This window comes from Vitis riparia, chromosome 17, assembly GCF_004353265.1.
Source record: "Vitis riparia cultivar Riparia Gloire de Montpellier isolate 1030 chromosome 17, EGFV_Vit.rip_1.0, whole genome shotgun sequence".
NCBI lineage: Eukaryota > Viridiplantae > Streptophyta > Magnoliopsida > Vitales > Vitaceae > Vitis > Vitis riparia.
In genome coordinates this window covers 3,612,445-3,629,990 of record NC_048447.1, presented here as the reverse complement: position 1 = coordinate 3,629,990, position 17,546 = coordinate 3,612,445, and the positions used below count along the sequence as shown (strand labels likewise).

Sequence of the window (17,546 nt, the reverse complement as noted above, 5' to 3'; positions counted from 1 at the left end):
CCTCCCCCTGGGTTTTTATAGTGCCCAAGAAGCTTCTGGAGACTCTTGGAGCCATCTACACTAAGCCATTGGTGGGAAGAGTTTGGAAGGTTCTAGAGATGCCTTGAAATGTCCACACATCTCTACACTATGGTGGAAGGCATGAGAGAAGTCCAAGGCTTTCTAGAGAATTCTAGGAGTCTTTTGTATATTCTTGTACATATGTTTGTACATAGAATTGTGTAGGGTTTTCTAGAATCTTCTTGATTTGTAAGGAACCCTCCAAGGTTCCAAAGAGTTCCAATGGTGCCTATAAATAGGTGAGGGCCTCATTTGGCCAAGGCACCACCCAAAACTACCCAAATCACTTCCTTACCAAGCAAGTGAGCTTCCAGGCATTGTATAGGTTCCTTTGAAAGCAATAAAGCTTCTATTCTTTAAGAGTTGCCTATTATGCCTTCTAAAACTTTTGAGTCATGAGCATCTTAGCCTAGCAAGCTAAGCATTGGGGGTAAGGTTGACTTAAGAAAGATCAAGTGCCTTGGCTTGTCTAAGTGCTACACGAGCTTAGGAAAAGACTAAGTCCGTGACATAAGTCTAGCTTAGTTACATCAGGTCTTGCTTTTGGGGGCTCAATTCCAACATGAACAACTCATGGTTGTGGAGGAGAATAAATGACTCTGGCTTTTAGTATTAAAAACTACAACTCAAGGTTGTGAGCTCTAGGCTCTAAGCTTTAGGCTCTATGACTGATCAACTAGGAGAAAAGTGCAATATGTGAACTCTAGGTCAAATCACTCTAAGGTGACCAAATTATGAAGGCTCCAATTCAAGATGAAAAGTAGGTCAAATTCTACTTTAGCAATTGCTTGACAAATGGATGAATCCTACTGTTTCTAATAGCTATGTACAAACGTACCTTTTTCATGCTTTTCGAGGAGTTTTTATAAAGTAGATGGCACCATCGTCATAGCTGATTGTGCATTCATGTCTTTCTTGCGATTATGATTGCCATCAGGGTAGATTAATTATAAGCTTTAATAAGACAATCAAAGCCTTCATCTTAGTGTGGATTGGGCAATCATACCAAGCAAGAGTTGCTGACTAGTGCCATTTCCTAGTTGTCATGCAAAAATCTCGGACCATGTAGTTGACTGTGCATTTATATATGTTAATGTCACTAATTGACACTGATTTTTGGGTGTAAATATCATTTAGTCCGTTGCTCAAGCATCGGGTGTGATTGACCATTCGTTCAATACCTGGAAACTTCGGCTGGGTTGGTTTGTCTATTTGGAAGTCCTAATAGGCTTGGTCCGTCCACTCCATTTGGCATTGAGGAAGAATGAAATCTCTCCCCTCTTGTGCCAAACAGAGCTTATCTTGGTCCAGATGGATTATCCGTTTACCTTGAACAACCAAAGGGTCTTGAGTTTGGGAAGGACACATGAAGAGAAGCTCCCCACAACTTCTCCACATATTCAAAAGATTAATATTTACAATGAAGACTACATTCTTGCTACTCTCCTTCCTACTAGTTGCCTTCGCCACCCAAGTTGCACCTAATCCATTGCTTGACACTGATGGAAAAAAGCTCTGATTTGGGTGAATTACTACATCTTGCCAGTTATCCATGGGAGCGATCATGCCACCACAACGGCCAATGTCGGGAATGAGACCTGCCTGCTTGATGTTGTCCAAGACTAGGTCAAGGCATCAAATGGTCTCCTGTTGACATTCACACCGGTGAACCCCAAGAAAAGAGTGATCCACGTGCTGACCGATCATAACATTAAGTTCTCTACTGCCACGACTTGTGTACAATCGACAGTGTGGAAGCTCGATGAGTATGACCAATCGACTGATTGTTTTTTACATCTGGTGGGGTTGAAAGGAACCCGAGTATCCAAACTTTGAGTAATTGGTTTAGGATTGAGAAGTATGAGGATGATTACAAATTGGTGTTCTATCCAACAACTTGCGATTTTTGTAGGCCTATTTGTGGGGACATCGACATTTATATTCAGCATGGATACAGGTGTTTGGCTCTGAGTGATGTGCCACTCAAGGTTATGTTTAAGAGGGCTTGAAGTTGGTTGATTTCCTTCAATGTAATAAAATAAAGTAGTAGATATATAGCTAAATTCTATGCATGAATTCTAGCCATGTAATAACCAAGGGATATTTGCCTTGATAATTCAATGATATATAGTTATTATATATTCACATACAAATCTTAATTTTAGGACAAATTCTAGCCAAACTCATCTTTACTTCTCTTTCAATCTAAAAGTCCACATCATCATTTTAGGACAAATCTTAATTTATTTTTCCTTTTTTAACAAAACCTCTCAAAATTTTTAACCATTTAAAAAAATATTATAACAAAATCTCAAAAAAAAAATTAGCAAAATTAATAGACATGTTCTATGCATGGCACATGACTTGTTCAAAGAATAAAAATTATCTATGAATAAAACATAAGTTAAATTTATAAATTTATTATTTTATGTGGCAAGTTAATAGAAAATATAATTCATTTTATTTTGATTTTCAATTTGTATTTAACCTTTGACAATTTATGGTTATTTAGGTATAAAGGTTTTTATGGACTTTATAAAGCAAAGCCTAGATTTAGCTAATATGATTTTCTAAAATACAAATATTGTAAGAAAACTTCAGATTGCCTTTTTAAAATGCCCATGATTAAAAAAAGAAAAAGAAAAAAGAAGTTGTTTTAGCATTCAATTCTTCGCCCCCAATAGTGAATAGAACCACATTAAAATAAAAAACAATTTCGTTTCACAACACAAAAACCTTTTACCTTTTTTCGAAGAGAACTTTTCTTCTTGAGTTCTGTCTATCTTTCTTTTCAAAAAATCACTCTGTTCCACATTTTTTTATTTATTAGAGTGGTTCTAGGAAGTTTCTGGTAGTTCCAACTCCTGAAAACTGCTCTTCCGGTCTCTTATTTGGTTGGATAGGATTGGGTTAGCCTAACTTGGGCACCCACTCAACTCCAACAAATATAATTATAATATAAATTTTTTACTCTAAAAATAATTTTTTTATCTATTTCTAGGAATGTAATCATATAAATTCAGTATGTCGATATTTGTCATATATTACAAAAAAAATATTCAAGTGCAAGTAATAATAAAAAAATATAATTAAAGATCATTGGAGTTTTCTTTTTCTTTTTTATAAAAAATATACGCTAAGTTTAGTTGATGGAAATTAGTCATTCTTCAAAACTTCGAAAGGATTAAAAATAAATGGTATTTTGAAATTTGACTTGAAAATTATTTGGGAGTTGGCTCCATTTCTATGAAAATATTGCTATTCATATGTAGCCCCGGACCTGGTCAAATTATCACCCATTCAAACAAAAACTGTCAAGACTTACTTGTACATGCAGCTACCAAACCTACAACCACTTTCAGCGTTGGCATTAATTATTCCATGATATATATATATATATCCACACACATATGCAGTCGGTATCACTGATTTTCTACTTTAGCCTGCTTGACAAATGATCCAATAGCTTGAACATTTAAGATAAGGTTTCGAATGGATGTGTCTCTTTTCTTTCATTAACATTCTTAATTAGGAGAGTTATCCTGTTTCATCAAAAGTCCTTTAGCAAAATTCTAAGGTACTGAATTGGGATCTCAACTCTTGAAGTACGTACGTAGCAAAATATGCATTAACCAAGCAAGAGATTCAAACAAAGCATGGGCAGACTTTGTAGTGAAAAAGGATATATGACGTGTGAGGATAAGATGATTTGACTTTGCAATGAAGTACAGTTTGACTGCAAATAATTCAACTTCAAACTTCTCTCCTTTCACTGAAGCTATCTGGAATGATTCAAGTAGGGTTTTTGATCATCCATTTATGCATACAAGTTAAGTTAGGTAGTAGTGATAAAGATTACAATGAAATACTACAAGCTCTCAAACTCAAAAGGATTACTCAACCCACATGAGAGCTCTATAAATACACGCTCTTTCTCCATTCTCTTCTCATCATCATAAGATATATCTTCTAAAAGATCAACAACAATGAAGACTACATCGTTGCTTTTCTCCTTGCTGCTCATTGCCCTTGCTGTGAAGCCTTTTTCTGTGGCTGCTGAATCTGCTCCTGACCCTGTGCTTGATACTGAGGGAAAGAAGCTCCGGTCCGGAGTTGATTACTACATCCTGCCAGTTTTCCGTGGGAGAGGCGGTGGCCTCACCCTGGCCAGCACTGGGAACGAGACCTGCCCTCTTGATGTTGTCCAAGAACAGCAAGAGGTATCAAACGGTCTCCCGTTGACGTTTACGCCGGTGAACCCCAAAAAAGGCGTGATTCGTGTGTCCACCGATCATAACATCAAGTTCTCTGCTTCCACAATCTGTGTACAATCCACTTTGTGGAAGCTTGAGTATGATGAATCGTCCGGACAACGGTTTGTCACAACTGGTGGGGTGGAAGGCAATCCAGGTCGTGAAACTCTGGATAATTGGTTCAAGATTGAGAAATATGACGATGACTACAAGCTGGTCTTCTGTCCAACGGTGTGTGATTTCTGCAAGCCTGTTTGTGGGGACATCGGCATTTATATCCAGAATGGATACAGGCGTTTGGCTCTGAGTGATGTGCCCTTCAAGGTTATGTTCAAGAAGGCTTGAACATCTGCTGATCACAACATCAATATTTGGCTGGCAGTTGATACGACTTCTGTGTTGAATATTAATTAACCATATATGCATGTAATAAGTTTAAGGAGTACTTTTCTCCTATATTTCAATAATAGTTGAAGCTTTTCTTAACAGAAAATCAAAGTTCAAACTTCCTCTTTGCATGCAGTTTGTATCATTTTCAGTATGTAATAAAGGGCCACAAGTGTGTATCAAAGGACTAGTGCCTTTTCCCAGAAGCATATTTGGAGATCAGACTTATATAATTTATAGAGTACTTACAGTTATGAGGAAGTAATTTGAAAATAAAAAATAAAAAAAATCTTGGGAAATTATTAAAACCATCTCAATATTTTTTACTAGTATCTCAATTTATCCTTAATTTTTTTTTTCTTTTTGATAAAATTAACCTCCCATACGTTATCTTGAAATAATTTAACAAATAGTGGCATTATTTTTTTATCTTTAATTTGCACTCACTGCACTACTGTCAAAAAATATTCTTCCTACATGCCCTCGTAAAACCTTTGTCCCTCTCACAAGCATCATTTCGAAATTGCCCTCTTCACTCGTATGAACTTATCCACTTTCCTAAATTTACCAAAAATATAATAATTTTTAAATTTTCTTTAAAAATATTGCCAGTTTTCAAACAATTATTAATAATGTATTTCTTTGGTTAATAGTGAATTATTGTTATAAAATATATATGACAATTTGTAAATCTCTTTGTGACTTTTGAGGAGACATTTAATAATGAAATATGCATTTAACTTCTTTCTTTAACATTCTATTTTATCCTCCTCTTTCCACTTTATTTTCTACAACACATTATCAATACAAGCATAACACAAGAGCACAAGACTATAGCAAAGTCCAAATTCTCATATATTTTCAAAGATTCCACATCATAAGATGGATAATCCCCCTAACTTGACTAATTGCATAACATCATTATGAAGATGTATGTCTTGTTGACTGTGCAACAACACATACAATTCTTTGAGATAAAAAATATTTCCCGAACTTAGCATTTGCATTAATCAATGTTAACACAATATCGAGTTCGGTAAACCTAATTCAAGGCTCCGAAAGAGTCATTATTACTTGGTGAAACAAAATTTATACACTACAAGAAAAAATGGAAATAATGACGCTTTTTAAGCATCAAGAAAGGCAAAAGATGATGCTTTCTTAAAGCATCATCTCTTAGCTTGTCATTATAGGTTTCAATCAATAATGACGCTTTTAAAAAGCGCCATCATTGATTTATGCCTTCAATGACGCTTAAAGAAGCGCCATCTTTGCCTTACGTTAACAATGACATTTATGGAAATGTCATCTTTGAGCATTTTATATTGAAATAAGCTTTATAAAATTATACATGCGTCATCTTTGATAAATTTTATCAATGACGCTTTTAAAAGTTTCATCTTTAAATATTTTTTATTAAAAAAATATTTTGTCAATAAAAAATAATCATAAACCATAAGATTGAATCGAACTTTATTAATTAAAATTTGCAATAATAAATATACACCAACTTAGTCCCAATAATTAATGAAAGGGCTTATACATAACAATTTCATACAAAATTGATAATTATCTCAAAACAGAATTGACAATTCTTCAATATAAAAACAAACATTAGTGCTAAAAACAAAAATTAGTGCAAAAATTGGTTAAATGAATATAATATGCAATAAACTTAGTTCAACTTCCTAATGAATTCATTCAAGAAATCTTGATCTCAACTGAACAATTTCTCTTCTTTTGGGAACTTGAAGAACATTGATTTTATTTATTTGTAACCTGCAAACAAAGAGGAAAAAAAAACATTATTTCTAAAAAAACACAACCAAATAACAATGAAATAATATTGTAGGAACTCATAATGGAGAAAGAAAATTCCTCACCAATTAAACTCATAATGGTAGAAATGGAGAGAGAGAGAGCCCATTCAAGAATATATTTCTATTTTTTAAAATCATGAAAGTACACAGAATAAGGGAAAAGACCTAAAGAATTGATTCTTTAAACTCTTTTTCAATCAATATCCAAGCATCTTGTGGAGCATGACAACAAGAATACTTATATTTATAGCAATCTATAATGATATTATTTTCCCAAAAAAATCACCAAAATGATCATTGTTTCATAGTACTATATGATATATATATACATGGGAGGACGTGGTTTCCATTCCCTAAATAAATGCATATACATACATACATACATATATATATATATCTTTTATTTTTTCCTATATTTGACACAATCACAAAGAAAAAAAAAACAAAAAACAAAAAAACAAACAAACAAACAGAAAAACAATAAATGGTTTAAGTTTATTACAACTATTTTTTAATCTTTTGCTCTAAATTTTTGCTCCAATTTTTGTTTCTAATTTTAAAATAAACAATAATAATATATTTTATATGAAAATAAAATAAAATTCCTAACAAATTACATTAAAAAATTTATTTTTAAAAATGATTTAAAATAATACTACCATTATGTATAGTAAATTTATAAAATACTAATAGAGAAAGAAAAAAGTGTTAATGTATATGATGTATATGATAAAACCCATGCATTCCTTCCAATATATTTTACTAAATTAAAAATAAAAACTTGTAGAATATAATTTTTCTAAATATGATATAATTCATGGTCCAGAGAGACTATTATTGTTGAACCTCCTAAAACCAATAAGAGAAAATAAGTCAGAACAAAATAGCAGGGTTATAAATAGTCGAGGTTTCTCAAGTGTAACTATTGTGAAATTTTAAATAGAACTACTGTGAGTTTTAAAATTAGTTAATAATATTAATGGATCACCTCAAATCCATCACTTCTATGTTTATTTTTATAGTGAAGAAATTTATCCAATTCTCTAACCTAAATTATTAACAACCTTACCTAAAACATTACCAAGAGAGAATAGATTGAGATCTAAATGTGTTTCAAGGGAGCTAGGTATAAGGTACATCAACATCTAGTTTTGCTAAAAGCTCCTTAAGGCTGACTATTGATAAAAATGTTAAGTACCAACATAAAAAATCTAATGTTGAAAAACATGTAGAGACATCACAATTGAATTACATAATCCGCAACATCAAAATTCTCCATACTCTTATAAATGAAATAAAAAGAGGGATAACAAGGCTACTTGTGTGCGAGAGATTTTGCACCATAACCCACATGTAAAAGAGAATAAAAAATTTATTTAATCCTCGACATCATATCACTCAACTAGAAGATAATACAATCCACTAATTTTCATATTGACATACAATTTTTTTATCCACACAATTTTCAATAAACGAAAACTTATAAAAATAATAAATATATAAATTCAAGTAAATAAATAGGATTGTACCTTTGCTAAGATGATGTCCAAAAGATCAAGTCTCATTTTGGGCCAAAACGTTCCATTTGATGCTTGTAAACCAACAAAAACCATTAAAAAATCCTTTCCATTTAAATAAAACAAACAAGAAGAATAATTATAATAATAATAATAAATAAATAAATTAAGGGAGATGCGTGCCATCCAAGTGGCCTGATGGGGACTTAGAAGTTAGGACAAAGCATTGAATCTCTCATCTCTAATGTAGGAACAGAACACCTCATTTCTCCACTAGCTGTCAATGCACATTGTTAGATCACTTTAAACATATTCTCTTAATAATGTTATTTGTTCAAAAACATATAATTTCTCATTTAACATAATTTTTTCTGATTTTGATTACATTGTTTCAATGTTGAACCATTTAATTAAATATAAGATCATATGCGACAAAGATTCCAATCTCTAATGGTTTTGAACCATTCTAAGTTCAAGATCAGGTCAAACAAAAAAAACTAATGATAGTAATAAATAACTAAAAGCTAAAAAAATAAAGAAGAAGTTTCTATTTAGTTGAAAAATTCAAATTGACCAAACCTTCAGTATATTTATAAAAATTCAAAACCTTGTGAACAATAATTTCATGAACAAAATCAAAATTTTTTTTTCTTGAGATAAGGGATAAAGTACTCATAAATGTCTAAAATGAACAAATCAGGCAAGATTTGATGAAACGAGCCTACATATTGAAGAAAAATGTGAAAAAATGAGTTTTTTCGCTGGTAATAATTGTTTTAACTTGTTAAGAAAAGCGTGAAATTATTTCATTTTCTCAAAATCAGAAAAAAAAAAAAAAAAAAAAAAAACTATTTCATTTTCTCCATATAAAAAAAACTAAAAAAAAAAAAAAACAAAAACTATACAAAAACTGTTTCATTTTCTCCAGATTAGGAAAACTAAAAACCTTATTTCATTTTTTTTTTCTGATCAGAAAAACTTAAAAAAAAAAAAAAAAAAAAAAAACCTGTTTCATTTTCTCCAAATTGGAGAAATTTAAAAATATATATATCATTTTCTCCTGATAAAAAAAAAAAAAAAAAAAAAAAAAAAAAACAATTCCATTACATCCATATCAGAAAAACTAAATAAAAACAAAAACTATTTCATTTTCTCTTGATAAAATATATATATATATATATATATATATAAACAATTTCTTTTTCTCTAGAATTGAAAAACTAAAACAAAAAAACAAAAAACCTCAAAAAATTGGAGGCCATTTTCGTTGTAAAGGCTCAAGATTTCTCATTGCAATTGCTCGTTCATAGTGAGATTGAACTTGTCAAGATCAGAACTTGCCAGATCTCATGATTTCATCTACAATATGTGGGTATATAGAAACTACAAACAAAGGACTAGAGGAAAGAGATGACAACACGAAGGGTGGAGAGGGAGAAGACATCAAGAGGGGTGGCACCTCAGGTGGCGTTGATAGTTGTTGTGGGTTGGGGATGTGGGTATGGACTCCATGTTTTTGTGCTTGTTGAGGTGTGAGAATGTTTATCAGGGTTTGAGGATTTTATTTGTGAGAAGAAAAAAGAGGTTTATATAGGTGGAGATAAAATGACCTTTCTTTAAAACATCAAGGTATTTCAAAATAACAAAAACCCCTACAATGACACTCATAAAAAGCGCCAAGGAAAAGAAGCGTCATTGTAATATAAAAAAATGTCATCATTGATGTAGATCCCTAGAGTGCCAACATTAACCCATTTTTTTTTCTTAAATTTTGACACTTTTAAGAAGCGCTAAGGAATGAAGCGTCATTATATTAGTTTTTTGTAGTAGTGTTTTTTAAGCATTTTCATGAATATTTAATAATTTTCATCCCACCAATATTTTTGTCAAAATATCCACTCATATTTTATCGATATTTCTGTAAAATTCAAGTACCAATATATCTGTATTTATCAATATTTCAAACCTTGCTTAAAACTAAACTACCTTTTTATTTTATTTTATTTAGGGTCATACTACCTTTCGCTCACCACAATCTTTCACCTTTATAACTTGTACTTAGTTAATAATAAAATGTTTCTCACTTACAAATTTTTTATGGAGCTATCCATGTCCCTATTACTCTTTCTCAGATGATTTAGATGGATCCCCAAAGACATTTTGACATTTATGCTAGTTTTGATTCTAGATATTTGAAAACTCAAATAAGTGATGTTTTTATGACACATTTTATCTATTACCATTTTGATGAGACAATTTTCTCATCGTTAGGGGAGGAAAGTTATTTGCAGTAGAACAACATGACAATAATTAGGGAAACTTGTGCTTTGGAGTTGCTATTTGGGAATTATATGGTTTTCAGAACCCAACGATGGGAAATATGAGAATTAGCTTTTAATATGAAAAGTCTTATTGTTTTTGTGCACTTTGAGTTGACTCCATCTTTTATGCCCAAATTGCCCCTCCATTTCTCTATCTCAGCATCATCCCAACCTCCATGTCAACAGGACTAAAATTAAGAAAAAAAACACTAAATTCTTAATCTTTAACTTCTCAAAAAAAAAAAAAAAAAACACTCGACCCAATGACCCAATCTGAATGTTTTCCTCTCTCATTTGGAAACTTTCTCTCATCTTTTTTCATTCCTGACAACACATAATTTCTCTCATTCCAGTTCAGAAACCCAAATCCAAAACTCCAAGGTGGCGTTAAAACGCACCTTTTGGTGTGCCTTTGGTTAAGACACCTCAGCTAGGCTCTTACCCTAAGCCTTAGCTGCAGTTGGCTCTCGTTTAGGAGCCATAGGAGTCCAAGTGAATTCGGTAAAAACAAAATGGAACTCGGGTGGAGAGAGTAGGTACCCAAAAACCAAAACCTTAACCTCTAAATGCATCCTAGACTCACAAATCCATGTCCAAGATAGTCCTCTTAACAAGAAATAGCACCAAACATCTCTCTTAGACCAGCGAAGCCCTTGAAGAAACTAGAGGAAACAGTGCAAAAAATGAAGTGTGAGGACTCTTAAAGTATTAGGTCCCAACAAACTGGTCGACTGGTCTTCAACCCGTACTCAATTGGGGAGAAAATTTTATTGGAAGAAAGAGAATGTCCGTTCCCCTTTTGTATTTTGGTGCTTGTACCTTAGATACTACCTTAATAACCCTTAGGTACTATATACTACCTTAGTTAAACTTGCGTATTACCTATGTGAAGGCTCGAAACTTCATTTGTGGATATTACTTACTTCATTTGTGACCCTTAGAGCATGCCATTATGTGATTAATTAGTGTGACCAATTGGTTCACCTTTGGTATTTTGGTGACTATACCTTAGGTACTACCTTAATCTACCTTAACCGACCTTAGGTACTACCTTAGTTAAGCTTCACATAATAATTGTTATTATCCTAAAATGTGGTATACATGTATGAACTATATACATTTTGTACTGTCTTTTGCAATAGTCATTCCTAATAGCAACTATGGCAACTACAATGCTAGCTATTTACCCCATTTGCTCAAATTTGACCTCCTTCAACCTGAGTCATGCTTTAGAGATTCATGGAACTGAGCTGATAAAGCTAATATGCCACTACAAGAAACTTCAACGATTGTGGGTACTAACTTTTAGCCTAACCATCATCTCTAAAAATCAATACTCTTTCTTTATTGAGATGTATGACAAGTTCCTATATGATTTATGTAAATATAGGATTGCACTAGAGACAAGGGACTAGGAGTTGTAGCTTCTACTTCTGTGGACTTTATAGATGCATTCTAACCCTTCCAAATTTTTATTGTTATCTAGTAGTTATACTTTGTTTAGGTGAATTGATTATTGTATTTTTAGTTAATGCAGATTTAGGGACATGTTGTTTAATTTACCAAAGATCTCTTATTTGTAATTCTCATTATCATATATAGATCTTGGTTAAGATTTTCCTACTTCCTCAGCAGCAATAATATCAGTTACCAATGGAACGAATCTTGTGTAACTTGTAACATCATTTTTGTGTAACCTTATAAATAATACTTTTGAGACCAAGAAAAATTATTATTTTGATAGGGTTATTGATTTATCGATAAATGAATATTTATTAATTTATAAAAAGTATTATATTTTTATTTTATAATATTTATACATGTATGACTTATAAATAAGGTATTCTAATTACAATAATAATAAAAAAAAAATTAGATACCTTAGAGATACACTCATCAATGGACCCTCTATTTTCTTGTTTTCCATCTAATTTTTCATGTCCATCATAGAATAATAAAATGGTTAAATATTCATTATTTTTTCAATCCAATTGCTCTTTGATTTTGAAAAAAAATTATCTTTATCAATATTAATTTGACCAGACTGAAGACAAATTTACCTAAGCATAGCATTATGACCAAAATATAAAAATAATAATAGAAATAAAAACCCTCATATGATTTGAAGCATTTTGTTTTGGTAGTTACCCATTATTAAAACCCATCAAGTCTAGGGTAGCAAATGAAGGAACTAAATCTTGCAATAGAGATGATATTGATCCTTCAAATGATTCACATACATGAATAAATCCGGGTTGGTGTAAGAGGCAATAGTTGTTTCATCATGGACATAGTTTCTATTATTTTCCCTTCTATGCTTTCATGATTTAACCACAAATGTCATTTTCTCTTTGCTCCATTTTTTCAGTTTTAGCTCATTTAACTATCTAGGAGCAGGTTGGTGTCCGTTTCAGTTTTAGGCATAAAATCGATCGACTGGTTACCTCTTCTCGAATAAGGTCTGATCAAGAGATGCAAAACATTTTCTCTCTTCCAGTAGCATTAATCACAAAATGGTATGCCCTAAAAGTCACAAATGAAGTAAATAATATTCACAAATGAAGTTCCAAGCCTTCACACAGGTAGTACGCAAGTTTAACTAAGGTAGTACCTAAAGTAGATTAAGATAGTACCTAAGGGCTATTAAGGTAGTACCTATTGTACAATCATCAAAATACCATAAGTGAACCAACTTTGGATATGGATCCCACAAATTTCGTTACCTCCTTCCAACTTAGGGCATTTGCAACCTAGTTGTGCCTATCTTCTCTATGTATCTGCATAAAGTCGAAGTCTGCCAAGAACTCTTACCATCGAGCTTGCTTAGCAATCAGCTTCTTCTGAGTCGTAAAGAACGTGTTAGCCACATTGTTTGTTACACTATGAACTTGGTACCCATCAAGTATTGCTTCCAAGTCTCAAGGAAATGGATGACCGCAGTCATCTCTTTCTCATGTGTGGAGTACCTTTGCTCTGTTGCATCTAACTTTTAGCTCTCAAATGCCATCGGGTGCCCTTCCTGCACCATCACACCTCCCAAAGCCTTGTTTGAGGAATCAATCTATACCTCGAAATGAAGCTCAAGGTTTGGTAGTCTCAATATTGACTCTAAGGTTATAATGTATTTAAGCCTTTATAAGGCAGTTTGACACTCCGGTTCCCACTTCCATTCCCTCTCCTTCTTCAACAAGTTAGTAAGAGGAATGGCTATCTATGGACCCACATTTTTCATGTGCATCCCCACTCAATGGCGAGACTCACTTTTAATGGTGAAAAATTATTTTTAGAAAAGTTGGAGTCGCCACTTATTTTATTTTATTTTAAAAGGGAAAATAAAACAAGAAAGAAAACCCTAAAGAAGTGACTCCATAGTTTTGGAAAAACATCTCTTTGAAAACCCAAGTCTAGGTCCGAGGATTAGGTTACCTATTGGGAAGGTACCTCTAAGAGGTAGCACCCCTCTAAGCCCTAAAAAGGTCTCTACTAACTAAGTTGAGGGAGATGTGGCAATTAATTGGTTAATTATAGATACCTAAGTAGGCCAGGTGATTTCAAAAAAATGGCATGCCTAACAAGAAAAATAATCACAATGATAAAGAAGATTTAGGGTACGTATTCGGACTGCTTCTTAAGCGTTATCACAAAACCATCAAAGTTAGTTCAAATAGTATATCACTCAGCATGTGCTTTATCAGAAATAATCGAACAAAGAAACGAGTATCAAGACATCCAGGCACTATCAAACATGGGTGCAGTTCACAGTGATAAGCATATTCACAGAATTTTGGAAGGTGGATGATAGAAGGCATACCTGGATAGCATAGATAACTCGTAACATGCTTCTATGAGACATGAGGGGTTAGATAATACATAATACAATAAAGAAATCCTAGCATGCTTGTTATTTAATTAGCAAAACAAAAAAAAAATGATCAAAGTATACAAAATCATCAATTATCACATATATCTTGTATACAATTTCTAAAAAAATATATAGATATGACTACAACAAGTAGCAAAGGTGGTAGTAAAGATGAGTTTTGAAAAGATTTTATTATGTAGGGGTTTCACCAATTCCCCAATTGATATACACGAATCTAACCTAGAATTATCCAATTTGTTTAAGACCACAAGTTTGGATTCATATCTTACCAAAAACCGTAATTTTTACTGAAAACTAAGAAAGATACGAACCGATCAAAACATGGTTGCATATTATTTAAGAAAATGAGATTTTGATTCCAAGGACTCTAAATGAATTTTTAAAATAGATTTTCAAAGGATCTTTTGAGAAAAGTTTTTTGTTTTAAAATAAAAGAAATTAATTTGAAAAACAACAGTAGAACAGAAGAAACAAAATACCAAACAAAACAAAAGAAAATGAAATCACAAAGTAAATTTTTTTTAGTAATTAACAAAAATGATAAAGGTGAGGGTAGAGACCAATCTTCATGATTTTCCAATGGCCTATTAGAAATGGAATTTGACAAAGGATGACCAAAGTGATAAACCCAAAACCTGTTAGATCTTACAAACACTAGAACTTTAAAAACATTTAAGCTTAAGATAAAATCAATCAAGCGCTAATATTATTTGACCTTTAAATCAAAACTAACAACACATATCAACTAATATTGATGATTTTAAGTCATAAATCTAACAAGATAAATTGACTAAACTAACCAATTAAATAAAAGAAAACAAACACATAAACTAAATAAAATCAATCAAAAACTAAAATGACCTATTTTTAAACACGAAATGATAACATGGGGATAGATTAAACTAATTGACTACAATTCTAAAGTATAGAATTAATAGAAAATTGAAATTAAAAATCTTAAAACATGAACCAAATAATATGAGACCAATCAAACTTATTAAAATTCTAAAAAAACTATCAACTAAAACAGGATCAAGCAAAACTAGAGTCAACAAATGTTTTTTTTTTATATAAAAAAAACATGAATATATCAATATAAAATGAAATAAATTAACCAACTCAAATTCTAAAACTTATAAACTAAAAAGGATGAATCGTGAATTAAAATTAATAAACTTAGGATATGAAAATAGTAGCATGGAATCAACTAAACTAATAAACTAGAATTTTAATAACATCTAAACTAAAAGATGAATTGAGACTAAACTAAATGAAATTATGAATTCCCCAACTAAGAACAAAGCAAAACTAATACTAATCAAAATCCTAACTTTTAAACTATCATCGAAAATTATCCAAACACTTAAAAATTATAACTTTTCCATTATCATCAAGGATTATCCAAACCAATACTTAAGAATTCTAATTTGTCAAACTAAAAATAATAAATTGTAACTAAATTAAACAAAAATCATAATTTTCAAACTAGAATAATGAATCAATAACAATTAATTTATTTAGTAAAAAAAATTAAAATTTAACATCTAAACTAAACATGAATTTACAATAAAATAAAAAAGTAAAATACATAGACTAAATGGGAATAATTTAAAACTAAATTTAACAAATTTACCTCATGAATATATTGATATTGGAAATAATTAAACTAAATAGATAAAGTTCTAAAACAATTATGAATTGAATTGAATATTTCATGAATCAAAATTGAAATAGGAAGAATAAATTTACCTTTTTCAAAAACGCGTGGGCACTTTCCACCAAAAGTGACAGTAGGCTTCTCAATGAGGGGTCCAAGGATGCATGGTATGATGGCTGCCCATGCACTGCAAGTTCTCAAAGTGTTGCACGTTAATGGAGAACAATTCATTTTAACAGTGTGCACACTTGTGCTCTTGGAGATAAAGTATTTCTTCCAATGGTGCGACTGTTTTTCTCATCTGCAAGTCCCTCAATGGTGCTCTCTCACTCCCGGAATCATGTGGCTGCTCTGGAAATTTTCCAATGGTGCTCTCTTACTCCCGAAATTGTGCGACTACTCCGAAAATTTTCCAATGGTGCTCTCTCACTCCCAGAATTGTGTGGCTACTCCATAAATTTTCCAATGGCGCTCTTTCACTCCCGAAATCGTGTGGCTGCTCCAAAAATTTTCCAATGGTGCTCTTTCACTCTTGAAATCGTGTGGCTGTTCCGTGATAAGCCAAAGATAGAGGAAGTGGTTACAGATCCCACGTGATAGTCTTTACTTGATTTCTGTTATGACAACTATCACTACAGCTGTCTTTACTTCTTGTAATAGAGTTTCTTGAACAATATATAAACTCTCTTTCACTCTGGTTTTCTTCTACAAAGAGAACAGAGTTTTGCCTTCTCAAATTCTAACTTGGTATCAGAGCCTCTCGATCACAGGTGTGAGTATTCTCCTCTTTTTTCTCAGTTTTCCATCTCTTTCCTTAAGATCCAATCATGGCTTCCGCTTCCACTCAATCCTCTTCATCCTCTGACTCAATTGGATCTGGACAAAGCATTACAATGGCGTCTCATCCTTCTTATCAGATGCTCAATCATACTCTACCTATGAAACTCGATCGGACTAATTACATTCTGTGGAAATCTCATATTAATAATGTTGTTTTTGCCAATGGATTTGAAGATTTCATAGACGGATCTTCCATCTGTCTAGATAAAGAACTCAGTTCAGGATTGATCAATCCTGCCTTTGTTGCTTGGAGAAGACAAGATCAAACGATCCTCAGCTGGCTCTACTCGTCTCTCACACCAGCGATCATGGCACAAATCATTGGTCACAACTCTTCTCACTCTGCTTGGAATGCATTGGAGAAAACCTTCTCATCTTCTTCTAGAGCCAGAATTATGCAGCTAAGGCTCGAGTTACAGTCAACCAAGAAAGGTTCTTTCTCTATGATCGATTATATCATGAAGGTTAAAGAAGCTGCAGATAGTCTAGCAGCAATTGGATAACCTGTCTCAGAACAAGACCAGGTTATGAATCTCCTTGGCAGACTTGGATCCGACTATAATGCAGTTGTAACTGCTATTAATATTAGAGATGACAAGATCTCTATTGAAGCTGTTCATAGCATGCTTCTTGCGTTTGAACATCGCCTTGAGCAACAAAGCTCGATTGAACAATTCTCTCCTATATCAGCCAATTATGCCTCTTCATCTAATAGCAGAGGTGGTGGAAGGAGGTATAATGGCGGTTGAGGACAGAATCATACCCCAAACACCAGCAACTATACCTATAGAGGTCGTGGTCGAGGGGG

General features: G+C 32.4%; 1 protein-coding gene and 1 pseudogene across 1 annotated transcript; both read left to right on the top strand.

Annotated features, from left to right (window-relative positions):
- Positions 1–1,480: 1,480 nt before the first annotated feature.
- Positions 1,481–2,069, top strand: LOC117904014 (annotated as a pseudogene).
- Positions 2,070–4,006: 1,937 nt separating this feature from the next.
- Positions 4,007–4,890, top strand: LOC117904823 (kunitz trypsin inhibitor 5-like). The gene has a single exon (XM_034817594.1). It carries the CDS (start codon positions 4,047–4,049, stop codon positions 4,656–4,658), a length of 612 nt encoding a protein of 203 aa, XP_034673485.1. The 5' UTR covers positions 4,007–4,046; the 3' UTR covers positions 4,659–4,890.
- Positions 4,891–17,546: the final 12,656 nt, after the last annotated feature.